Source organism: Podarcis raffonei, chromosome 17, assembly GCF_027172205.1.
Source record: "Podarcis raffonei isolate rPodRaf1 chromosome 17, rPodRaf1.pri, whole genome shotgun sequence".
Classification (NCBI taxonomy): domain Eukaryota; kingdom Metazoa; phylum Chordata; class Lepidosauria; order Squamata; family Lacertidae; genus Podarcis; species Podarcis raffonei.
In genome coordinates, this window is record NC_070618.1 from 30120311 (window position 1) to 30146440 (window position 26130).

General features: G+C 39.2%; 2 protein-coding genes and 1 pseudogene across 2 annotated transcripts; all 3 read right to left on the bottom strand.

The window, feature by feature from the left end:
- Positions 1–8776: 8776 nt before the first annotated feature.
- On the bottom strand, positions 8777–9721 carry LOC128405202 (olfactory receptor 10T2-like; annotated as a pseudogene).
- Positions 9722–13349: 3628 nt separating this feature from the next.
- Positions 13350–14334, bottom strand: LOC128405203 (olfactory receptor 10R2-like). The gene has a single exon (XM_053371558.1). It carries the CDS (start codon positions 14292–14294, stop codon positions 13350–13352), a length of 945 nt encoding a protein of 314 aa, XP_053227533.1. The 5' UTR covers positions 14295–14334.
- A 4039-nt stretch (positions 14335–18373) lies between these two features.
- LOC128405201 (olfactory receptor 10T2-like) lies at positions 18374–19360 on the bottom strand. The gene has a single exon (XM_053371557.1). The coding sequence runs from the start codon at positions 19335–19337 to the stop codon at positions 18393–18395; it is 945 nt and encodes a 314-aa protein (XP_053227532.1). The 5' UTR covers positions 19338–19360; the 3' UTR covers positions 18374–18392.
- Between the last annotated feature and the right edge of the window lie 6770 nt (positions 19361–26130).

A 26130-nucleotide genomic window follows, 5' to 3' on the forward strand; every position in this document is an offset into this window, starting at 1 on the left:
TTATTGAGATTTTAACAATTAACTCATCACTAACAATAACAATAACAACAAAAACCACTACACACTACACAAATACAAGAAGAAAAAATACGAAACAAGAAAGAAAAATGAACAATCAAACACGTACAAGAAAAAGAAAAACAGCACATAAAAATAAACTTTCCAAAATGTCCTTTCATTAACTTGTTCCTTTGACTTCCTCTCGCCTCCCTTTTTGCATTCTATTTTAATTTGTTATTTTAGCAAATCCTTCTGATTTAACATTACCTGCTTTTTCATAATAATATATTACACACACTCTTAAAAACAACTTTTGCAAAAGTCAAATTGTTTAATACCAGTCTCTTTCTAAATTTCTTTAATTTTGCCGTATTTCTGTAAATAGTCTTTAAATTTCTTCCATTCTTCTTCCACCTTCTCTTCTCCCTGGTCTCGAATTCTGCTGGTCATTTCTGCCATTTCCATGTAGTCAATCATCTTCATCTGCCAATCTTCCCGGGTGGGTAAATCTTGTGTCTTCCAATGTTTTGCAATAAGTATTCTTGCTGCTGTCGTAGAATACATAAAGAAAGTTCTATCCTTCTTTGGCACCAATTGGCCGACCATGCCCAAGAGAAAGGCCTCTGGTTTTTTCAGAAAGGTATACTTAAATACCCTTTTAATTTCATTATAGATTATTTCCCAAAAGGCCTTAATCTTTGGGCATGTCCACCAAAGGTGAAAGAATGTACCTTCAGCCTCTTTACATTTCCAACATTTATTATCAGACAAGTGGTAAATTTTTGCTAGCTTGACTGGTGTCATGTACCATCTGTAAACCATTTTCATAATGTTCTCTCTTAAGGCATTGAATGCCATAAATTTAATACCAGTGATCCATAACTGTTCCCAGTCAGCCGCCATAATATTATGTCCAACATCCTGAGCCCACTTAATCATGGCTGATTTCACCGTCTCATCTTGAGTATTCCATTTCAACAGCAAGTTATACATTTTTGACAAATTTTTACTTTTGGAATCTAATAGCTGTGTTTCCAATTTTGATTTTTCCATCTGAAAACCAATTTTTTTATCCAAATTATAAACCTCCATTATTTGATAATAATGGACCCAATCACGCACCTTACTCTTTAACTTTTCAAAACTCTGTAATTTCAACTTATCTCCTTCCTGTTCTAAAATTTCCCAATACTTCGGCCAATTGGCCTCCATATTGAGTTTTTTCAAAGCTTTTGCTTCCATTGGAGACAGCCACCTTGGGGTTTTGTTTTCCAGCAAGTCCTTATATCTTATCCAGACATTGAAGAGGGATTTTCTAACAATATGATTCTTGAATGCTCTGTGTACTTTGACCTTATCATACCACAGATATGCATGCCATCCGAATGCGTTATTAAAACCTTCCAAATCTAAAACATCCGTATTTTCAAGAAGTAGCCATTCCCTCAGCCAGCAAAACGCAGCTGATTCATAGTACAATTTAAAGTCTGGCAGGGCAAACCCACCCCTTTCTTTAGCATCAGTTAAAATCTTAAATTTTATTCGGGGTTTCTTGCCCTGCCAGACAAATCTTGAAATATCTTTCTGCCACTTCTTGAAACACTCCATCTTATCTATAATCTGCAATGCTTGAAACAGAAATAGCATTCTAGGCAATACATTCATCTTTATAACAGCAATTCGGCCCAGCAATGACAATTTCAAGTTCGACCAAACCTCTAAATCTCTTTTCACCTCCGACCAACATTTTTCATAATTATCTTTGTATAGGTTAACATTCTTTGCTGTCAAATTCACCCCTAGATATTTCACTTTCTTAACCAAAGTTAATACTGTCTCTCTCTGGAATTTCTCTTTCTCACCGTCTGTTAAATTTTTCTCTAACACCTTAGTTTTCATTTTATTTAGTTTAAAACCAGCTACTCTTCCAAACTCTTGAATTAATTCCAGTACTCTTTTTGTACTGGACTCTGGTTCCTGCAGTGTCAATACCAAATCATCTGCATATGCTTTCAATTTATACTGTTTTGCTCCCACCTGAATACCTTTAACCATTTGATCCCTTCTTATTATATTTAACAGGACCTCCAAAACAGATATAAAAAGCAATGGGGAGATTGGGCATCCTTGTCGTGTACCTTTCTCAATTTTAAATTCTTCTGTTACTACATTATTAACAATTAGCTTGGCCTTTTGCTCTGAGTAGATTGCACCCATACCATTTTCAAACCCCTGACCAACCCCCATCCCTTGTAGATTTTTCTTCATAAAACTCCAAGAAATGTTGTCAAAGGCTTTCTCCGCATCCACAAATATAAGAACAGCTTTAATATTAATGTCCTCTTGTAGTTTCTCCAAAATGTTTATGATGTTCCTTGTATTGTCAGACAAATTTCTGCCCGGGAGAAAGCCCGCTTGATCTTTATGAATTACTTCAGCTAATACTTTTTTCATTCTTTTAGCCAAAATGTCTGCAAATATTTTGTAATCCACATTAAGTAGGGATATGGGGCGGTAGTTTTTAAGCTGTGTCTTTTCAGATTCTGTTTTTGGTATAAGTGTAATAAAGGCTTCCTTCCACGACTCGGGTGCCCTTTTGCCATCCAGTATCTCATTGCAAACGTCCTTTAATGGTTGTATTATCCAATCCTTCAGTGATTTGTAGTACTTCGTGGACAAACCGTCCGGACCTGGTGACTTGCCCAATTGCATATTCTGAATGGCTGATTCTACTTCCTGATCCGTTATTTTATAGTTCAGCATTAATTTATTTTCTTGTGAAATTGTTGGTAGACCATTTAGTTTCAAAAAGCAATCAATGTCTATTTCTTTCTGCGGTTCCTGTGTATATACCTGTTTAAAATACCTCTGGAAGCACTTTCTTATCTCTCCTGGGTTCTGTATGTTCTTTCCTTCCACTTCCAAGTTTGTTATGGTATTCAATTTTTGTCTTTTTTTCAATTGCCAAGCCAACAGTTTCCCGCATTTATTTGCCGACTCGAAGGTTTTTTGTCTCATTTGCTTAATTTTCCACTCTATTTCTTGATTTATCAATTTTGTATACTGTACTTGGTATAACTTTATCTCTTTCAAAATCTCCTGTGATTTTGGATTCAATCTCAGTTTCTTTTCACCTTCTTTTATTTTTTCCAAGATTTTATCATTTTTCTCATTTTGTAGTCTTTTCCTGATTGCGTTCTGCTGTATCAAAAATCCTCTCATAACAGCTTTACTTGTGTCCCATATTACTCTTTTCTCGACCGTTGTACTCAAATTTATCTCAAAATAGTCTCTCAGGGTTTTTTGGGCCTTTTTAATCATATCTTCATTTCTGAATAAAGAGTCATTCATTCTCCATCTAAAGGATCCAGTTGGCATTAATTTCAAATCCATCTTAACTGCATTATGGTCGGAGCAAGTTTTAGGACAAATTTCCACTCTCGTAATTTTCGGAGCCAGTCCTCTAGTTGCCCATATTTGATCAATCCTTGTCCATGTCATTTTTGCCTCAGAGAAAAAAGTTCCCTCTTTTTCTAGAGGGTTCTTAAATCTCCAAGTATCAATTAAATCCAAGATGTCTGTCATTTCAAAGAAGGTTTTTGGTAATCTACCATCATTGGTAATTACCTGTTTCTGTGCTTTGTCCATATTAGTTGAAACCACTCCATTCATATCTCCCATCAGAATCAAATTGTAGTCCAAATAGTCCAGCAAAATCTCATGTAGCTTTTTAAAGAATTCCGATTTTCCTTCATTTGGTGCATAAATCCCTACAATTAAGAATCTCTCTCCTTGCGGCTGAATTTCAATTGCCAAAATTCTTCCATATTCATCTTTAATTTTTAATTTCGGTGATAGATTTTCCTTTGCATAAATCACAACTCCTCTTTTTTTAACTTTGTCCGATGAGATAAATTCCTGTCCTAGTTTTTTTATTAATGAGGAGTTTCCTGTGTATTCTAGTCACATGCGTTTCTTGTAAGCAGATCACATCCAGTTGTTCTTTTTGTAATATATGAAAAAATTTCCTTCTCCTTTCGGGGACATTACAGCCATTAATATTCCAACTTAATATTTGTAGCGACATGGTGTACTTATTCTGCTTTTCCTCTAACTGCTCCTTGAAGTTCCTCTGTTGGTTTCCCTCTGTTGTTCAATCCAAAAGATAGGTTCAGTACATCCAATGCAGATACACCCGGCTGTTGTCCTGTCTCTTTGTGTAGATCTTCCTCGTGTTTCTCCAAAAATCTAATTTTGTCCTCCACCGATTTGATTTAAATTTTCCTTCCTTTGTATGTGAAAGATAGGCCCTGGGGAAATTCCCACCTAAAGTTGATTTTGTTCTTCCTCAAGAGGCCTACTAGATCATAGTAGTCCCCTCTTAACTCCAAAAGAAGTTTCGGTATGTCCTTGAAGATTTCCACTCTTGACTGTGCGACTTCTAAGGATTTTTCGTAGTGGCAACTCAGAATTTTGTCTCTCTCCTCTTTGGATCATAATGTAATCAGGCAATCTCTTATTCTGTTCTTTTCTTTCCTTCCTCCTCTTCCCAATCTAAATGCTGTCACAATTCCAAATTCCTCCTTTTCCAAATTCCAATAGTCCTGAAATTCTTTGGTAATGAAATTTGCCAAACTGCCAGGTTCCAATTCTGGAATTCCTCTAACCCTTAAATTAGCTTGTTTATCTTTCAGCTCAAACATAGACAATTTCAGTTTATGGTCGTCCAATTGTTTTCATAGGTCTGGAATTTCTTCTACTTCCAACTTTTGTACTTTCGATTCAGTGGCAGATGCCGTACTAATTGCAGTCTCAGCTATTTGTTTAGCTTCCTCCGCTGTTTGCTTTATTACTTTATTTTCCTCAATTAATTCCTGAATAGATTGTGTATTTCTGTTCATATCCTTATTTAATTGCTCCAATGATGCATTTATTTTTTCAAAAGCTTTAACAAAAGTCTCTTCTGAAATCATTACCTTAGATTGTGTTGGGGCTGGAGGTATATTAGAGTATGACGAAAGACCTGCTATTGACTGCCTTCGAGTATGTTGCCACTGTTTCCCAGATCTCAAAGTTCCCTCACGGAGCTCTTTTGCCATAACAATAAAAGGAATTTCAAGGTCACACCAGAGTCTCACGGTCTCACAGTCTCACAGTCTGTTTTACCAGTGGAAAATCCCCAGCCTCACAGATCTCTTATGGCAATGGAAATTTCCTAATGCCAGTCCTTGTAACAATTTCAAAAACCAACCTCTTGGGGGAGATAGTTGCAATTTATTCTCAAAGTTTTGATACTTCCCAAAGTTTTTGATACTTTAAAAAAAAAAGTTTTAAAGTTTCAATTATAGTCCAAATTTGTTGCTTTTGTGCCTTTTTTATAAGTTTATGAACCACTGGAAACAAAGTCCTTACTTTCTCACCCAGAGAGAGTTCATTCCAAAGTAACACAGTAACAAAATATAGCAAACCCTCAGCAGACCAAGTCCAGGTTTAGGATGGTGGATTTCTTCCTGTTTAAAAAACTAAACCCCTGCAGGTATTCAAAGTGTCCATAAAAGAAAAGCACCCCCTCTTTCTCCTGCCAAAAGAGGGGGGGAGAGTCCTTCAAAGAACTGGGTTTTGACGTTTATAAATAACTTTCCAAAAACTTTGCTTGCAGCCTCTTTGCTTTGTTTTATTTACAAAAACGGAAGGCAGACTTCCTGTTTAAGCCTTCTCACTGTAGCTCCGAATTAAGGTTAAAATTTATATATCTTCCCAAAATTTAAACAGTCTTTAATCTGTTCTTAATAGTCTTCCAAATTGTTCTACTCACAGGTAGTTGTATAATCCAAATTAGTTTCAGGAAAGAAGTTGGCGCTCTCCGGTCCCGGCAATGAAGCTTCACTCCATGAGGTAGTGATCACCTCGTAGCACCGCGCCGCTCTCTCCTCACCGCTCCGAAACCTCCCAAAAAGGCGGTTTCTTTACAGAAGGATGGGGCGCAAAAGGTGCCTGCCGAGTCTCCACGTCACAGGCTTCTCCCGCCTGTGTTTTAAGATGGTCCCCGCTTTCGCTGTAGCGGACAGGACCCGAACTCACGGAGCACGTCCCTCAGAAGAACAGAGGGACGCCGCCATGAACCGCTGGCGCCAACCCGGAAGTCCGGTGTGTGAATATTGTTTAATAAATAAAAATAGCGTACAGGACAAATGGCTCTGGGGTAAGCCACACCCATCGTCATATAGGCAGGGAAATTTCCATCTACAAGTACAATGCTAGCACAACACCTAAAATCTCACAAGGCACTGAAGACATCAGGGTTCAAGGAGATGAAACTGAACATTTTCACAGATTATATCTTACTGATGCTCCATAATCCAAGCTAAGCCCCTTTTCCTTTGCAGAGGATACTAAATGATTTCATGGCAGTACCTGCATTCTAAATGACTTCTGGACCCAGGTGTTCAATCTAATTTCTATTATCGTGCGTCAAACCTCAGCAATGGATCCAGACTTGGCATTGCTTTCTCTTGAAAGTAATACAACCCAACCATTGACCACTATCCTCTTGTACAGTGGTACCTCAGGTTACATACGCTTCAGGTTACAGAGTCCGCTAACCCAGAAGTAGTGTATCAGGTTAAGAACTTTGCTTCAGGATGAGAACAGAAATTGTGCTCCGGCGGCGCATGATTAACCTGAGGTACCACTGTATTTATGTTCTAAGCAGCAGTTAAAATCTCCATTGCTAGTCACTGGAAATCCAGATCCCCATCCCAAGATTGTTGGTTAAGGAAGGTTATGGGAAACTGCGCTCTCTGAACATCTAATATGCCAGAGAGGGCTTAGCGGCAGAGAGACAAAAACAGTGTTTCTATTCCATTTGGTAGGTCTTTTCATCTTTTGGCAATGCTGAGCCTAACAAGCCTCCCGCCCCATAGCCCAAATAAACCTATGGTGAAATTCTGTCAGTCACAGTTGATATTATATGTTAAACACCTGTCTTGGGAATCTACATTTTGAGCTGCATTGCATTAACGGGTTTTTTCCCCCATGGCTGTTGTTGGAATCATAGAATCAAAGATTTGTAAGGGACCCAAGGGTCACCATCGACTGTGGGGAGGATAGAAGACGAAGAAGAAGAAGAAAAAGAAGAAGAGGAGGAGGAGGAGTTTGGATTTGATATCCCACTTTATCACTACCCGAAGGAGTCTCAAAGTGGCTAACAATCTCCTTCCCTTCCTCCCTCATAACAAACACTCTGTGAGGTGAGTGGGGCTGAAAGACTTCAGAGAAATGTGACTAGCCCAAGGTCACCCAGCAGCTGCATGTGAAGGAACGGGGAATCGAACCCAGTTCACAAGATTACAAGTCCACCACTCTTAACAACTACACCACACTGGCTCTCTTAAAATACATAAATACATACATAAAATAAATACAGGGCCTACTACCTTACAAGGCCTTTCCAGCTGGCCTAGGGGGCGAGGCCCAGGCCCTCACACTTCCAGCTATAAAGGGACTCCTCTGGCAGAAACAGCCTTCTTCGCTGTTGGACCCACTATTGGTCTCATTAGCTCAATCTGCCAGAGCCTGTCTTCGCATAAGGGAAAATTCCTCCTACACACACAAACACACACACACACACACACACACACACACACCAATTAATCCGGTAACTTCTTTCAATGCTGCCTGCCATTCCCATTCTCACCAGATTAACAGCTTGCTTGCTCTGCTGAGACTGTGCAGAAAAGGTGCTGAAAAATGGACACCATTCAGATTATTCCCTCCCAACCACACCATACAGTAGAATCGCACCCCTCCCACACTACTGGATCATGCTGGATCTTGTTTCAGATATTGCATATTTTCTGAGAAAAGGAAAATCAGCCTGGCAGCTTCATTATTCTGGAATGCCAGTTGAAGGACAAAAACCTCCTGTGGTCCAATGCAGGAAAATCAGGGGGTGAGGGGACCACTCAGACATGATAGCACTGCAAATTACATATCAAATTACACATCTAATTAAGTAATGGACAAATAAAATGTTATAGCCTTTCTTTTGGCATGTTTCTGAAAGTAATTAAAGCGTCAGGTTTAAATTATATAAATATGAATGCTAAGATAAATGCATATCAAAAAATTGCAATGCTCCGTTTTATATACCATATATTGTTACGTCCTTGCCGACACGTTACAGAAAGCAAATGTCAGAGCAAATCACATGAAAGCAAAAGATCAGAAATTAAGTGTGTCTGGTTACCTGAATTCCAACCTTTGAAAACGCAACATATATGATCCCCTCTTTTAAAATAGCCATTACTGGGGACAAGGTAGGGCAGAAATAATTACGTACCAAAGATAAGCAGAAATGGACACCAACCTGACCCCAACAAGAACAATTTTCACACTTCAGTCTCAGCACTATATGAGCTTGAAATAGTTCTGCGTGAATGTTTGGTAGTGAAAATGAGGGCTAGGATTTGGGAGGAAACAATAGTTATTTTTAGAAACATTTCCTTTGTTGCAGGGCTGAATGATTACAGGTTCATGTATGAGAAAATTCCGAAAACCCAATTTATTTTCCAGTGATGCACTAAAGAGAAAATCAAAGTTGTTTGTAAATGCTAAAGCAAGGCCACATTTTTCCAAATGAATATTCCATATACAGATGAATTTTTTAAAAGATGAGAAAAAGCTACAATACTATTTGAGGCATTCTTTGTCCATTAAACTACAGATACAGTATTTGTTGGGTTTCATAATTCCTCTTCAAAGTGGATAACAATTTTCACATTCTTTGGGTGCAGGAGCTTTTGCCAAGCGATTTCTTAAGCGCTATTTGGACATCTTTGTTTCTCAGGCTGTACACTAAGGGGTTCAACAAGGGAGTCACCATTGTGTAAGAGACAGAAATAAAAATAGTCTGATCTAGCGTGTAACTGGATTTGGGCCCTAAATAGATAATGGAAGCACACCCAAAGTGCACTACGACCACGATAAGATGGGAGGCACAAGTGGAAAAGGCTTTTCGCTTCCCAGCCGTTGTGGGGATTTTCAAGACAGTGTTAACAATTAAAAAGTAAGAGAGAAGGATGAACAGGAATGAGCAAAATACAACCAAAACACATAGAATGAAAATGACAATTTCTCCGATGTAGTTTCGGCCGCAGGCTAATTCAAGCAAAGGTGCCATATCGCAAAAAAATTGCTTAACTTTATTTGGCCCACAGAAAGGCAAGGTAAATATGATAATGGTCTCTGATGTAGAAAAAATAAATGCAAGTGATACTGAACAAGCCACCAGTTTGGTGCAGAGTCTTTGATTCATCAGAATCTGATAACGTAAAGGCTTGCATATGGAGACATATCGGTCATACCCCATCACTGCCAGAAGCATACAATCTGTGCACCCAAAGCCCAGGAAAATGCACATCTGAGTAGCACAGCCAATGAAGGAAATGGTCTTCTTTTCTCTTAGAAGATTTGCAAGCATATTGGGGATAATGACGAGTGTGTAGCAGATTTCTGAGAAGGAGAGGATGGAGAGGAAGAAGTACATGGGGATGTGGAGGCTGTGGTTAAGCCGTATCGTAGTGATGATGATTATATTTGCGATCAAAGTTACCAGGTAGATTAGAGAGAACACCAGAAACAAGGGAATCTTCAGGTCTGGGAAATTGGAAAACCCAGCAAGGAAAAATTATGTCACCACTGTTTGATTTTCTCTTCCCATTGATGCAGCATCTGAAAATAAACTTTAAACGTATTACAGATTGCTGGGAAATGATATATAATGAACTTAAGAAGGTATTTAAAAGTACCTTTCCTAAGAAACCAGAGGCCTTTCTTTTGGGCATAGTTGGCCAACGGGTGTCAAAGGAAGATAGAATATTTTTTATGTATGCAACAACAGCAGCAAGAATACTGCTTGCTAAGTATTGGAAGACACAAGATTTACCCACCGTGGAGGAATGGCAGACGCAAGTAATCGACTACATGGAGATGGCTGAAATGACTGGCAGAATCCGTGACCAGGGAGAAGATCTGATTGAACAGGACTGGAAAAAGTTTAAGGACTATCTACAAAAATATTGTAAAATTTCTGAGTGTTAATATGATGTGGGAAGTGAAGGTAACAGGGTTGGTGTGACTTGGTTAAATGTGAATTAAAAGAAGAATGTTCAAAGGGACAGGGGGTCATGAACAGATCAGTATTATGTCATAGTATATAAGATGGATCATAAATAATGGAAAATTGGGACATAATAATTAGAAGAATATAAAATTAAGTATGGTTTAAATAAGGTTTTGAATTTGCTGAATTGGATTGGAATAAAGAGGAACACAAAAAAGGGGGACGTGAGGAGGTCAAGACAGAGGGGTATGGAACCTTATAAACTTAAGAAAAAGGGTTTTTCATTTTTTCTCTTTTTTATTATCTTTCTTTTTTTGTTATATATTTCTGTTTTTCTGTGTTACTATTTTTTACATGAACTTTATGTATGGTAATGATATGTTTTGAAATGATGAATTCTTTGTTTTTTTTTGCAAAATCTTAATAAATATCTATTTAAAAAAAATCAAATCAAATCAAATATCTAATGAACTTAAAAAAATAAAAATAAACGTATTACAGATTGCAACAGTGCTCGTCAGCTGATGTTTAATACAAAAATACTTGGGGAGAGGCTTGTTCATAAAATGATTTTTTTATTTTTTGCTCTTTCTTAAATTTACCTACTGCCCTTCAGCTGACTATCACAGGCCACTTTACAACATAAAAACACATGCAACAGGACCGTAAAAATGCCATAATAACAAATTAAAGAACAAGCCATTTGATGTGCCTTAAACATCACTCCATACAGCTGACTGAGAACTGCCTGCTTCCACTTGCCCAATGGTAGAGCCGGCCTCAGTAGACAGAGCCCAGCACAACAGTTGAGCAACCAGCAACCTAATTGTGTCACCCCTTAGACCAATTATTACATTCACTTTACCAACGTCTACACTGCAGAGTTGAATGTCTGATATCTCCCTTTCAAGGAATCCTGGGAATGTCTGCTCCCAAGTTAGTGAGGCATAAGAGCCAGTTTACAAAACTGCATTTTCCATAGAACTAAAATTTTAGCAATCAGACAACATCTTGGCATAGTTCATCACCATAGATTAAAATTCTGTATTCCTTTAATTGATGTAATTCCACTGTGAATGAATGTCTGGCTACAGCCCACAAACTGATGAAGGAGCACAGAGGCAAGTGAGCTGAAGAGTTTGAGGCTTCACAATATTCCTGTCAACTGAAAAATTAGCAGCATCACAAGGCATAACTCTGAACACCACTAGACTATTTTATTGAGGAGCAAGCCTATCTTACCCTGCCTTTTAAAGAGTCATACAATTGGTGTCTATTCCAAATTGTAGCAGCTCTCCAGGGTCTCAGGTTGATGTCTTCACTAGTCCTGCTAAGCTACCTCATACCCTTTTGGAAAAATATTGGATCTGGAGCCTTCTGTATGGAAAACAGTAACTCTGCCATTGAGTATGAATCTTGAGGCCAAGATAGAAAAGAGTCAGGTGCTTTGAAATTGTTCTTAGTGGCAAAGACAAGAGCATCTGAAGGGCTGAATGAATGAATTCAAATCAAAGCTGCAGAACCTCAAACCACAATAGACTTACAAGGAAGCACGATGGATGTTGAGCTCTTCCAAATGACACCAATTTGCCACAATATCCTTTTTATGATGTTTTTATTGAGCATGGAACAATGTAAACAAGTTTATAAATCCCACCAGATATTATCTCCACGGTATTTCAAAACGTAAAATAAATCAACCATCTTATTATCAAAGGGAGTTGTTAAAAGCTACAAGTAATAATTAACAATACATGTAATTTTAATGGGTTCATTTTTTCCTAAAACTGTTGACTTCATCTCTGTATCGATACATTTTGTTACATCTACTTGTTTTCCACTTTTTATTTTATCATGATGATTATTACAGATTGTTTCTGTGTAAGGTGCACATAGGTCTTTCTGATTAAGTGGTGTGTGAATATTGTTTAATAGATAAAAATAGCGTACAGGACAAATGGCTCTGGGAAAAGCCACACCCATTGTCAAAAAGGCAGGGAAAGTTCCATCTCACGAAACCTAACATCTCACAAGGGTACTGAAGACATCAGGGTTCAAGGAGATGAACGTAAACTGAATATTTTCACAGATTATATATTACTGATGCTCCACCATCCAAGCTAAGCCACTTTTCCTTTGCAGAGGATACTAAATAATTTCATGGCAGTACCTGCATTTTCAATGACTTCTGGACCCAAGTGTTCAATCTAATTTCTATTATTGTGGATTAAACCTTGGCAGTGGATCCAGATTTGGCATTACTTTCTCTAGAAAGCAATACAACCCAACCATTGACCACTAACCTCTTGTATTTAATTTCTTAGCAGCAGCTAAAATCTCCATTGCTAGTCACTGAAAATCGAGATCCCAATCCTGGGATTGTTGGTTTGGAAGGTTATGGGAAATTGCTCTCTCTGAATATCTAACATGCCAGAGAGGATTTAGCCGCAGGGAGACAAAAACAGAGTGTTTCTATTCCATTTGGTAGCTCTTTCTATCTTTTGGCAATGCTGAGCCTAACAAGCATCAACCGTCCCATAGCCCAAATAAACATATGTAGAAGTTATGTCACTTCTCCATATGTTTAGTTGATATTATATGGTATTATATAGTTGATATTATATAGTAAACAGTTGGCTTGGGCATCTACGTTTTTAGCAGCATTGTATGAATGGTTCTTTTTTCCATTGCTGTTGTTGGAATCATAGAATCTTAGAGTTGGAAGGGACGTGTCATGAATGAGCCAGCTCCCAGTGAAGGAAGCAGTTACGAAGAGAGAGGGTTAAATGGCAGACAAGAGGAGCCTTGGCCAGGGTATGTACAGGTACCAGCCATTCAACAGGAACAATTTTGACACTTCAGTCTCAGCACTATATGAGCTTGAATGATTGGTAGAGAAAATGTGGGCTAGGATTTGGGAGTAAACAACAGTAATCTTTAGAAAAGTTTCCTTTGTTGCGGGGCTGAATGATTACATGTTCATTTATGAGAAAATTCCCACAACCCAATTTATTTTCCAGTGATGCACTAAAGAGAAAATCAAAGTTGTTTGTAAATGCTAAAGCAAGGCCACATTTTTCCAAGTGAACATTGCATATACAAATGATTTTTTTAAAAGATGAGAAAAAGCTACAATACTATTTGAGGTGTTCTTTGTCCGTCAAACTACAGATACAGTATTTGTTGGGTTTCATAATTCCTCTTCAAAGTGGATAACGTTTAATTTTCACATTCTTTGGGTGCAGGAGCTTTTGAAAAGCGATTTCTTAAGCGCTATTTGGACATCTTTGTTTCTCAGGCTGTACACTAAGGGGTTCAACAAGGGAGTCACCATTGTGTAAGAGACAGAAATAAAAGTAGTCTCATCTAGCGTGTAACTGTTTTTGGGCCCAAAATGGATAATGCCAGCACACCCAAAGTGCACCACGACCACAATAAGATGGGAGGCACAAGTGGAAAAGGCTTTATGCTTCCCAGCCGTTGTGGGGATTTTCAAGACAGTGTTTGCAATTAAAATGTATGAGAGAAGGATGAACAGGAATGCACAAATTATAACCAAAACACAAATAATGAAAATGACGATTTCACCTATGTAGTTTCGTCCGCAGGCTAATTCAAGCAAAGGTTCTATTTCGCAAAAGAAGTGCTTAACTTTATTTGGCCCACAGAAAGGCAAGGTAAATATGATTATAGTCTCTGAGGTGGAAAAAAGAAATCCAGTTGTTGCTGAACAAGCCACCAGTTTGGTGCAGAGACTTTGATTCATCAAAATCTGATAACGTAAAGGTTTACATATGGAGACATATCGGTCATACCCCATCACTGCTAGAAGAAAACAATTTGTGAATGCAAAGCCCAGGAAAATGTACATCTGAGTAGCACAGCTAATGAAGGAAATGGTCTTCTTTTCTCTTAGAAGATTTGCAAGCATATTGGGGATAATGACAAGTGAGTAGCAGATTTCTGAGAAGGAGAGGATGGAGAGGAAGAAGTACATGGGGATGTGGAGGCTGCGGTTAAGACATATCGTAGTGATGATGATTATATTTGCCATCAAAGTTACCAGGTAAATTAGAGAGAACACGAGAAACAAGGGAATCTTCAGGTCTGGGAAATTGGAAAATCCAGCAAGGATAAATTCTGTCACCATTGTATGATTTTCTCTTCCCATTGATGCAGCACCTGAAAATAAACTTTAAAGGTGTTACAGATTGCAACAGTGCTCAACAGCTGACTTTTCATATAAAAATACGGGGGGAATTACTTGTTCATAAAATTATTATTTTTTCTTATTTATTAAATTTATGTCCTTCAACTGAATATCACAGGCCAGTTTACAATATAAAAACAGAAAATGCATAACAGGACCATAAAAATGCATAATTTGACAGTAGCAAATTAAAGAACAAATGATTTTATGACCTTTAAACATCACTCCATACAGCTGCCTGAGAAAAGGCCGCCTCCATTTGCCCAATGGTAGAGCCGGCCTCAGTAGATAGAGCCTGGCACAACAATTGTGCAACCAGCAAAATAGTTGTGTCACCCCATAGCCATATTATTACATTCACTTGACAAACATGTCTAGACTGCAGAGTCTGATATCTCCCTTTCAAGGAATCCTGGGAATGTCTGCTCCCAAGTTAGCGAGGCGTTAGAGCCAGTTTACAAAACTGCATTTTCCACAGAACTAAAATTTTAGCAATCAGACAACATCTTGGCATAGTTCATCACTGTAGATTAAAATTCTGTATTCTTTTAATTGATGTAATTCCACTGTGAATGAATGTCTGGCTACAGCCCACAAACTGATGAAGGAGCACAGAGGCAAGTGAGCTGAAGAGTTTGAGGCTTCACAATATTCCTGTCAATTGAAAAATTAGCAGCATCACAAGGCATAACTCTGAACACCACTAGAATATTTTATTGAGGAGCATGCCTATCTTACCCTGCCTTTTAAAGAGTCATACAATTGGTGTCTATTCCAAATTGTAGCAGCTCTCCAGGGTCTCAGGTTGATGTCTTCACTAGTCCTGCTAAGCTACCTCATACCCTTTTGGAAAAATATTGGATCTGGAGCCTTCTGTTTGAAAAACAGTAACTCTGCTATTGAGTATGAATCTTGTGGCCAAGATAAAAAAGAGTCAGGTGCTTTGAAATTGTTCTTATATCCCTTCAAAGTGGCAAAAACACAAGCATCTGAAGGGCTGAATGAATGAATTCAAATCAAAGCTGCAGAACCTCAAACCACAATAGACTTACAAGGAAGCACGATGGATATTGAGCTCTTCCAAATGACACCAATTTGCCACAATATCCTTTTTATGATGTTTTTATTGAGCATGGAATGATGTAAACAAGTTTATGAATCCCACCAGATATTATCTCCACGGTGTTTCAAAACGTAAAATAAATCAACCATCTTATTATCAAAGGGAGTTGTTAAAAGCTACAAGTAATAATTAATAATACATATAATTTTATTGGGTGTATTTTTTTTTCTAAAGCTGTTGACGTCATCTCTATATCGATACATTTTGTTACATCTACTTGTTTTCCATTTTTTTATTTTATCATGATGAATATTACAGATTGTTTCTGTGTAAAGCGCAGTTAGGTCTTTATGATTAAGTGGTTTGTGAATATTGTTTAATAAATAAAAATAGCGTACAGGACAAATGGCTCTGGGGTAAGTCACACCCATCGTCACATAGGCAGGGAAAGTTCCATCTACAAGTACAATGCTAGCACAACACCTAACATCTCACAAGGCACTGAAGACATAATGTAGCCTTATTAGACTTTACCGAAGTCTTTATTTTACCGGATACTTTACCGGAGAGGGAGGAAAGAGTCAAAAGACATTGAGGTTGGTTCGGAGGAAGAGTTCTTTATTTCTGCTCTCCGGAGCAGCAGAAAGGCACTTGAATGGTCAGTTCACAGCAAGAGCACTTAAGGAACGGTTACACACAGCTTATATACCCTTTCTGGTCCCCTTGACCCCTCCCCAGGAATCCAGCCATGTCAGCTTATACACATAAGTTGACATCCCAGAAATCCAGCCACGTCAGCTTATACACGTAAGTTGACATCCATGACCATAAACAGTTGTTCCTGTTCCTGTACTCTTGACCATAAAAGGATGTTCCTGTTCCTGTATTCCTTATCTTGGGGTAAGAAGGTCAACTAACTCTAAGAACACTCCTGGCACCATCCCAGAGCGCGGGGGTGTCTTGCAAGGTCTGTGCGTCAGTGTGTCAGGATATTTACAACCCACAAGATAAGCCCCAGCTCTGCCCGTCCCGTCTCCACTTTGGAACTGACAAGGCCATCCATTAAGTGTCACGTACTGATAAAGGAGAGGGCTTTGTTTATACAGCTGGGTTCCTGTTACACATGAGCTCAACTCCTCAAGTTAATGGATTTTAGCTAATGAACCCTTGGGGAAGGAAAAATGGGGATTTTGGGGCCTGTTGCAGACTGACTGCACAATCAAGTTTAGGTTTGGGAAACACATTCCTTCAATCAGGGTTCAAGGAGATGAACATAAACTGAATATTTTCACAGATTATATATTACTGATGCTCCACAATCCAAGCTAAACCCCCTTTCCTTTGCAGAGGATACTAAATGATTGCATGGCAGTGTCTGCATTCTCAATGACCTGTGGACCCAAGTGTTCAATCTAATTCCTATTATTGTGGGTCAACCCTTGGCAATGGATCCAGATTTGGCATTACTTTCTCTAGAAAACAATACAACCCAACCATTGACCACTAACCTCTTGTATTTATGTTCTAAGCAGCAGCTAAAATCTCCATTACTAGTCACTGGAAATCCAGATCCCCATCCCGTGATCATTGGTTAAGGAAGGTTATGGGACATTGCGCTCTCTGAACATCTAACATGTCAGAGAGGGCTTAGCTGCAGGGAGACGAAAACAGGCCGATTCTATTCCTTTTGGTAGAGCTTTCTATCTTTTGGCAATGCTGAGTCAAACAGGCATCAACCGTCCCATAGCGCAAATAAACATATGGAGAAGTTTTGTCACTCACAGTTGATATTATATGTAAACAACTGTCTTGGGCATCTACCTTTTGAGCAGCATTGCATGAATGGTTCTTTTTTCCCATTGTTGTTGTTGGAACCATAGAATCTTAGAGTTGAAAAGGACCCAATGGTCACCGTCGGCTGTGGTGAGGAGTGCAAGGCCTGCTCCCTTACAAAGCCTTTACCAGCTGGACTAGGGAGCCAGGCCCAGGCCCTCACACTTCCAGCGATAAAGAGACTCCTCTGGCAGAAACAGCCTTCTTCGCTTTTGGACCCACTATTGATCTCATTAGCTCAATCTAATTCATGTCTGGTTACTGTTGAATGGTCACTTTAAAATGTGAAGGTTCGTTATTGCTTCACAAGTTGTGTATGTCTTTAAGGGCCAGGGCTAGGGCAAATAACGAGACACAGTCTTGCAGCTGTGAAACACAGCAGGTGCTGCTGAGTTGTGTTAATCAAGCTGTGTCAGCAATTGGGTATAGTATATAAGGAGCAGCACCTAGCTCTCCCATTACCCTGGGGGATGGGTCGGTGGTTGGGTCATGTTTGTTGTTATCTTTAGTGTAAAAGGAGTTTTTGTTTTTGTTATTAAAAGCTTGTTTAAGTTATTTTTTGAGTCCCTTTTTAATGAATGGTCTCCGCAGCAAGCTCTCTGCAGCGCTACTAAACTGCAAATAGCCAGCAGTTACATGAATTCCAACCTTTGAAAATGCAACATATATGATCCCCTCTTTAAAAATAGCCATTACTGGGGACAAGGAAGGGCAGAAATAATTATGTACCAAAGATAAGCAGAAATGGACACCAAACTGACCCCAACAAGAACATTTTTGACACTTCAGTCTCACCATTTTATGAGCTTGAAATATTTCTGTGTGAATGATTGGTAGAGAAAATGTGGGCTAGGATTTGGGAGAAAACAACAGTAATCTTTAGAAAAGTTTCCTTTGTTGCAGGGCAGAATGATTACAGGTTCATTTATGGGAAAATTCTGACAACCCAATTTATTTTCCAGTGATGCACTAAAGAGAAAATCAAAGTTGTTTGTAAATGCTAAAGCAAGGCCACATTTTTCCAAGTGAATATTCCATATACAGATGAATTTTTCAAAAGATGAGGGAAAGCTTCAATACTACTTGAGGCGTTCTTTGTCCATTAAACAACAGATATTTGTTGGGTTTCATAATTCCTCTTCAAAGTGGATAACGCTTAATTTTCACATTCTTTGGGTGCAGGAGCTTTTGCCCAGTGATTTCTTAAGCGCTATTTGGACATCTTTGTTTCTCAGGCTGTACACTAAGGGGTTCAACAAGGGAGTCACCATTGTGTAAGAGACAGAAATAAAAGTAGTCTCATCTAGCGTGTAACTGGATTTGGGCCCTAAATAGATAATGCCAGCACACCCAAAGTGCACTATGACCACGATAAGATGGGAGGCACAAGTGGAAAAGGCTTTTCGTTTCCCAGCCATTGTGGGGATTTTCAAGACAGTGTTTGCAATTAAAATGTACGAGAGAAGGATGAACAAGAATGAACAAATTACAACCAAAAATGAAATAATGAAAATAACAATTTCTCCTATGTAGTTACGGCCACAGGCTAATTCAAGCAATGGTGCCAAATCACACAAGTAGTGCTTAAGTTCATTTGGCCCACAGAAAGGCAAGGTAAATATGATTATAGTCTCTGATGTAGAAAAAATAAATGCAAGTGATACTGAACAAGCCACCAGCTTGGTGCAGAGTCTTTGATTCATCAGAATCTGATAACGTAAAGGTTTGCATATGGAGACATATCGGTCATACCCCATCACTGCTAGAAGAAAACAATCTGTGCACCCAAAGCCCAGGAAAATGCACATCTGAGTAGCACAGCCAATGAAGGAAATGGTCTTCTTTTCTCTTAGAAGATTTGCAAGCATATTGGGGATAATGACGAGTGTGTAGCAGATTTCTGAGAAGGAGAGGATGGAGAGGAAGAAGTACATGGGGATGTGGAGGCTGCGGTTAAGCCGTATCGCAGTGATGATGATTATATTTCCCATCAAAGTTATCAGGTACATGAGAGAGAACACCAGAAACAATGGAATCTTCAGGTCTGGGAAATTAGAAAATCCAGCAAGGATAAATTCTGTCACTATTGTTTGATTTTCTCTTCCCATTGATGCAGCATCTGAAAATAAACTTTAAAGGTGTTACAGATTGCAACAGTGGTCATACCTGATGTTTTATATAAAAAAAATACTTGGGGGAAATGCACTCATAAAATGTCTGCTTCCAAGTTTGTGAGGTATTAGATCCAGTTTACAAAACTGCATTTCCTTGAGAAATAAAATTTTAGCAATCAGACAACATCTTGGCATAGTTTATCACTGTAAATTAAAATTCTGTATTCTTTTAATTGATGTAATTCCACTGTGAATGGATGTCTGGCTACAGCCCATAAACTGATGAAGGAGCACAGAGGCAAGTGAGCTGAAGAGTTTGAGACTTCACCATATTCCTGTCAATTGCAAAATTAACAGCATCACAAAACATAACTCTCAACACCACTAGAATCTTTTCCTTAGGATCATGCCTACCCTAAGCTGCCTTTTCATGCAGTCAGTGTCTATTCCAAATTGTAGCAGCTCTCCAGGGTCTCAGGTTGATGTCTTCACTAGTCCTGCTAAGCTACCTCATACACTTTTAGAAAAATATTGGATCTGTAGCCTTCTGCATGCAAAGCAGTAACCCTACCTTTGAGAATGAAGCTTGTGCCCAAGATAAAAAGAGTCAGGTGCTTTGAAACTGTTCTTATCTCCCTTTAAAGTGTCATTTGAATGACTAAACCATTCTGCAGTTCAAATAAAACCTGCAGAACCTCAAAACACAATAAACCTCTTCAGTTATCAACCAGGAAATATATATATACCAAATAATTCTTACAAGGAAGAAGGTTTGGTATTCCAAAAGACAGCAGTTTGCCACACTATACTTTTTACAATGTTTTTTCTGAGCATGGAATAATGTAAACAAGTTTCTAAATCCCACCAGAAAAACTTAAAGTAAGTCAACCATCATGCTACCAATAGGATTTCTTACAATGCACAGGTAGTGTGAATATTGTTTAATAAATAAAAAACCCAAAGTCTAAAAGGTGAGGAAAGTTCACTCCATAAGTACAATGTTAGCACTTTCTAATATCCTCAGAAGCATTGTGAAGATTTGGGGCTGGTTCATTAATGAGAGATTTCAGAATGATTTCCATGAAGTATGGTAAAACTGAAAATCTAGTAAAGAATCAAACTCATCTAAAGAAACGGATTTGGTTGCACAGGGTGCTTACAGATGAGCCCAGGTGTAAGAAGAGCATAGGTAAGAAATGGAAGGAAGGAGAAATCATGAATAAAAAGTGTACATGAACAGCCAACAGTTGCAGGGAGAAGATCAGGTAGCCCAAGCTCTGGATGAACTCCTGATTGCAAGAGGCTAAATATAAAAATCATAAAGGTTTCTTTGGCTATGTTCAAAGCATGAGGAAGAACAAGCAAGTAGTACGCCCTCTGTATGGAGATGATGGAGAAATGCTATTGAGTGACAGTGAAAAGGTGGAAAACCTAATTCAAAATTGCAGGGCCTGATGAGCTCCTCCCGAAGGTACTAAAAGATTTTATTTCAGAGCCTCTATATATCTATAATCTATAATCTTTGAGAATTATTGAAGAACAGATGAGGTCCCCGTGCAAATGTTGTCCTGATCTTCAAAAGTGGTGGTGGAGAAGACCCAGGTAGCTACTGACCTGTGAGCTTGACATCGATACCAGGAAAGGTCTTAGAACAGATAATAAAACCATTTGTCTGTGAGCACATAGAAAAGATTCTGTGATTACTAAGACCCAGCATGGGTTTCTGGAAAACAAGTCATGCCAGACGAATCCCATTTAATTTTTTGACAGAGTTACAAGCATGGTGGATCAGGAGAATGCTATGGATATAGTGTGTCTTGATTTCAGTAAGGCTTCTGTCCCCCATTTATATTCTTGTGGAGAAGCAGGTAAAACATGGGTGGATGAGGTATCTGTCAGGTGGATTTGCAGTTGGTTGAGTATGAGGACCTCACACATCAGACCGCCCTAGGGACATAGTCATCTGATTCTAGAGATATCAAGCTAAAGAAGCTATTTTCAAAGCATTGCTCCATTTCCATGAACTGAAATGTGGGTTGGATATAATAGAAATATTCGAGGTTCTCTGTCCAGGGATCCTTTCCTGCCACAAAGCTTTTAGTCAATACACTCTGGCTTTCAAAACCATGGGGATCCTTTATCAGTGGATCCTTCAAATTGCTAGTGCAAGATAATGGCAAATTCTGGCTAATTAGTGATGACCAACAGGCAGGAAACCTCCTCTGGTACCTCAAAATTATGCTTAATCAATCTAAACTTGGGCTTACTGTCCACTTATTCCTACCCTCTGCTTCCTCTTACTTAACCAGTTACTGATCCACAAAAGGACCACTCCTCTTATTTCTTATTTCTGCTATGAAACTGGTTTATTTTTAAAAGAATCAAATAGCAACAAGCTCTCTAACGGTCCCTGAAGTTCATATTTTAGCAGAAGAAAATAACCAACCCCCAAGTGTCTTGTTTGTCTAAGAGAACAACAGAAGGGAATTAAAACTGATAAATGCAATTATAAGTTCAGGTGTCCCTCAGAAATCACTTATTTGAAAAGTGCCAATTTCCTAATGATGCCCTCGATGACTTATCTCTTCTCTGCTGTGCTGGGGAATTGGAAGGATGATTTGAGACGGGGAAATGATGCAATATTCAGCTTTGTTTCTCTTGGTATCTAACAAAACCAGAGTTCAGTGTCTGCACTTTTGGCCCTGCTCCTGGCATGGGGCACAGTGCTTGGACCCCTTTCGTGTTCTCTTAGAATTACACCGCTTTGTTGCTGTTCCCTTGAGTATCCGCTAGGGGGAGAACCTTCTCCCCCAGACCTGACTGAACTTTGCTTTAAATTGTTCCCTTTAACTTTTCCCCTTCCTCTTATTGGTGGTTCTTCCTCCTTATTTAAGCATAAGAATTATTACCACCAGAAGAATAGTAGGTTTTATTGTAGTGTCTATGATTTTTTTTTAATTGTCATTTGATTTTTACAAATTCCTTCACACAAATAGTATTATCACAAATATCAAACTTTACTCAATATTATTTTGAATCTCAAGACTCCCCTCCTCCCCTCTGTGGATTCTTTAACTAACTTTTTAAAGTACGTATTATAAATCTGTCTCGTTTATCATCCTCCATTGTATCCAAAGTCTATGTGTCATTGCAAGAGTTATTTAAAGCCTGCCAAAGATTTCAAGTATTTACAGTGGTCTTTCAAGTACATTATATATTTATCCCATTCCTGAGCCCAGCTCTGGCCGGGGAGGGTGGGGTATAAATAAATTATTATTATTATTATTATTATTATTATTATTATTATTATTATTATTATTGAAATCAATGGAAATCAATGAAATCAACAGAGACCCAGTGGCGGAGCTTCATGCTCTGGCACCGGGGGTGGAGAGCAGGCGGGGGTGTGGCTGGCGTGCATCCCAGGGGGCATGGCATGTGTCCCTGGGGTGTGGTGCGTTACCTGCGGGGGAGTGGCCCCCAGCGCTGGGGGGCAGCCACAATGGCATCCCACCAGGATTGTGGTGCCCCCTCTTCCTCCGCCAGTGCAGAGACCTGCCTGTCAAACCGTGTGCGTGAAATAAGTTTAGTACTAGTTATTAATCTTGGCCAATTTTATGAATGAAAGCTCAGGAAAAACATGAAGGAACTCTGGAAACTGTATGAACATGGGTTTAATTGTAAATAAAAGTCAAGCCGAAGATCACTACCTAAACCAAAGGGGTTCCAGGGATCAGACCAAACCACGAACTGCCACAATCTCCAAGGCGCAGGATAACGTGGGCAGAATCCGGTCTTGGGAAATTGACAAACAGGCTATCAGAACTGGTGTTAGGAGAAAAGGGCAGCTATCAATGCACAAATAAAGAAATGTTTGACACAGATAAGGTGAATAGCGTATGGCAATGACTGTGATTGAATGTGAAAGCAAATGTTAATGTACGCCTGAAAGGTGAAATATGAGTGGAGACTCGCCATTCAAATATCTTGATTGACAGCTGGCCTGTCAAGTTTCAGATATCTTGATTGACAGGTGACCTATCAATGGCGAAACTTACCAGGAAAATAAGAAATCAAGATAACAAACTTTTAATATAAGAATGGAAATGGTTTTTTGAATATTTACAAATTGTAAACAGATAAGAACATTGGCAGGATTATTGTAATACAGTGGTACCTCGGGTTAAGTACTTAATTCGGTCCGGAGGTCCGTTCTTAACCTGAAACTGTTCTTAACCTGAAGCACCACTTTAGCTAATGAGGCCTCCTGCTGCTGCCGCGCCACCGGAGCACGATTTCTGTTCTCATCCTGGAGCAAAGTTCTTAACCCGAGGTACTATTTCTGGGTTAGCGGAGTCTGTAACCTGAAGCGTATGTAACCTGAAGCGTATGTAACTCGAGGTACCACTGTAACCTGCAGTTTCGTAACAGTATATATTTAGATTAATAAATGAACAAATTGAGTTAATTTGGATATGCTGAAAATATTAAAAATAAATTTAAGGAACCGCAGAAAGAGGGGGAAGGAAGTCAGGTTTTGAAATGTTAAAATGACTTTAAAATTATTGAAATGTATAAACCTGATATATAGATAAATATATAGATATAGATACACACACACACACACACACATATCAGGTGACCTGTCAAGGACTCACATTTCCATTAAACACCACCTCTTTCTGTGACATGTTGTGATGTTCGTATTACACTCTTAGAGGTGGGATCGGGGAGTGGGGGACAGCTTTTAAAGAAGTTGCATCCTTTCTTGGGGTCTTCTTCTTCTGATGTTATTTTAGTCATAGAAACCTTGTTGCAACAAACTAAAGATCAGGCTTACGAGCTGCATTGCTTTTTATACACCTGGTTGCAGTTTCTTGCTTTACTCTAACCAACAAGCAGACACCACAGGATCGTGAGTTCCTTGAGCTATAGCAGTGGTCCTTTAACAAAATTCAGAGTTCAACCTCCAACACCAGAAAAGATTTGAACCAGTCAGGAAGAGTACCAGTAGCATGACATCTGCATGGGCAGGTCAGCAATTTAGGGCAGTCTCCTCCAACTGGCAGCTCAATTCTCTCCCACCCTCCACAACACTCTTTGGTCCTACCCCTCTTTGCCCACCCCCAACTGACTACCTCATACACTCTTGGCAGCAGTATCCTTTATATTTGTGCACCTTGAGATGGAGGCCTTCCTGTTTACTGAGCGGAAAGAGAGGACAGAGGCTGCTGGCTCATCAACTTCCCTGCTAGCTTCGCCTCACAGTCCTATCCTGAGGCCTTCTGAAGCCAGATCATTCTAGGGCGTGGGAAAAGGATGCCTGCCTGCTTGCCTGCCTGCCCCTCCCTAGCAACAAAGGAACAACACTGTGCCAAAACCATTGCACAACGTTTGGGATGGAAAAGATCCGAAAAGGGAAAGGCACTAGGGTGTGGTTGAGACCCAGTCATTCCTGCAGGGGTTTTGTGCCTTGGACAGCAGGGTAGACATTCACAGGGAAACCAAAATGCTTGCTGTTGTATTACCAACCTTACAATATGCTTGTGAAACATGGACCACTTATAAACACCATCTCCAACTCCTCAAAAGATTCCATCAACAATGTCTCTGAATTTTTTTACACAACACTTGGGAAGACAGGCAAACTAATGCCAGTGTACTGGAAGAAGCAAAGATCACCAGTGTCGAAGCAATGATTCTTCAACATCAACTTCGTTGGACTGGTCATGTTGTTCGGATGCCCGATTATCGTCTTCAAAAGCAACTACTCTATTCCATAGCTGTCAACTTTTCCCTTTTCTTGTGAGGAATCCTATTCGGAATAAGGGAATTTCCCTTAAAAACAGGGAAACGTTGACAGCTATGCTCTATTCCAAACTTAAAAATGGAAAGTGTAATGCTGGTGGTCAACAAAAGAAGTTTGAAGACTCTCTCAAGGCAAATCTTTAAAAATGTGGTATAAACACTGACGACTGGGAAACACTGGCCTGTGAGTGCTCCAGCTGGAGAATAGCCTTTACCAAAGGGTGTCATGGAATTTGAAGACGCTCAAACTCAGGACAAAGGCAGAAATGTACTAAGAGGAAGGCATGTTTGACAAACCCTCACCATGATGAACTCCTGCCCAGAAACCTTTGTCCCCAATGTGGAAGGACATGTAGATCCAGAATTGGCCTCCACAGTCGCTTACTGACTCAATGTTAAGACCGTGTTCATTTAAGACAATCTTACTCAGCTACAAGTGATCACCAAAGAAGAATAAGACAGTGAGGTATCACTAGATTCCTCATGGCACAAGCTCCATGTTCTGAACACCTTTACTTTCTTTGTTATGGAACTTGCAAGACTGCATAATCAAGGGACAGAACAACTTGACTGCGTTGCAAATTTTTTTTGAGGGGAATACATTCCAACGTGGATTCAGCATCACGCCAGCTGAAGGATGGGAGATGGTGTCCATTACAACATGTGCAGAAATCATGACTTCTTCGTTTAGGTTCATGGGCAAAAAGAAGCAAGTATGGATAAGACACAAAAAGAGCCAAATTGGTTTTGAAGCATCATGTTCAGACCAACGGTACTTAGCAGGCCGCCAGCCCCACAACACACATTTGAGATGCACCCTTTAGTCTCACCACTCCACACCTAAAAGAAATTGGAAATGTATCTAAATGTCAAAACTGGTTTCTCTACAGAATACAAAGGAATTAAATTTGGAAGGTTTTCATAAGTGTTTGCCTTGTGGGCTGCCATAGGCCTGCCCATATTCAGCAATATCAAGTTA

What these genes read in the sequence shown, in the direction of transcription:
- LOC128405203 (XM_053371558.1), bottom strand. Translation starts at nt 14,294, where the DNA reads ATGGGAAGAGAAAATCATACAATGGTGACAGAATTTATCCTTGCTGGA.
- LOC128405201 (XM_053371557.1), bottom strand. Translation starts at nt 19,337, where the DNA reads ATGGGAAGAGAAAATCAAACAATAGTGACAGAATTTATCCTTGCTGGA.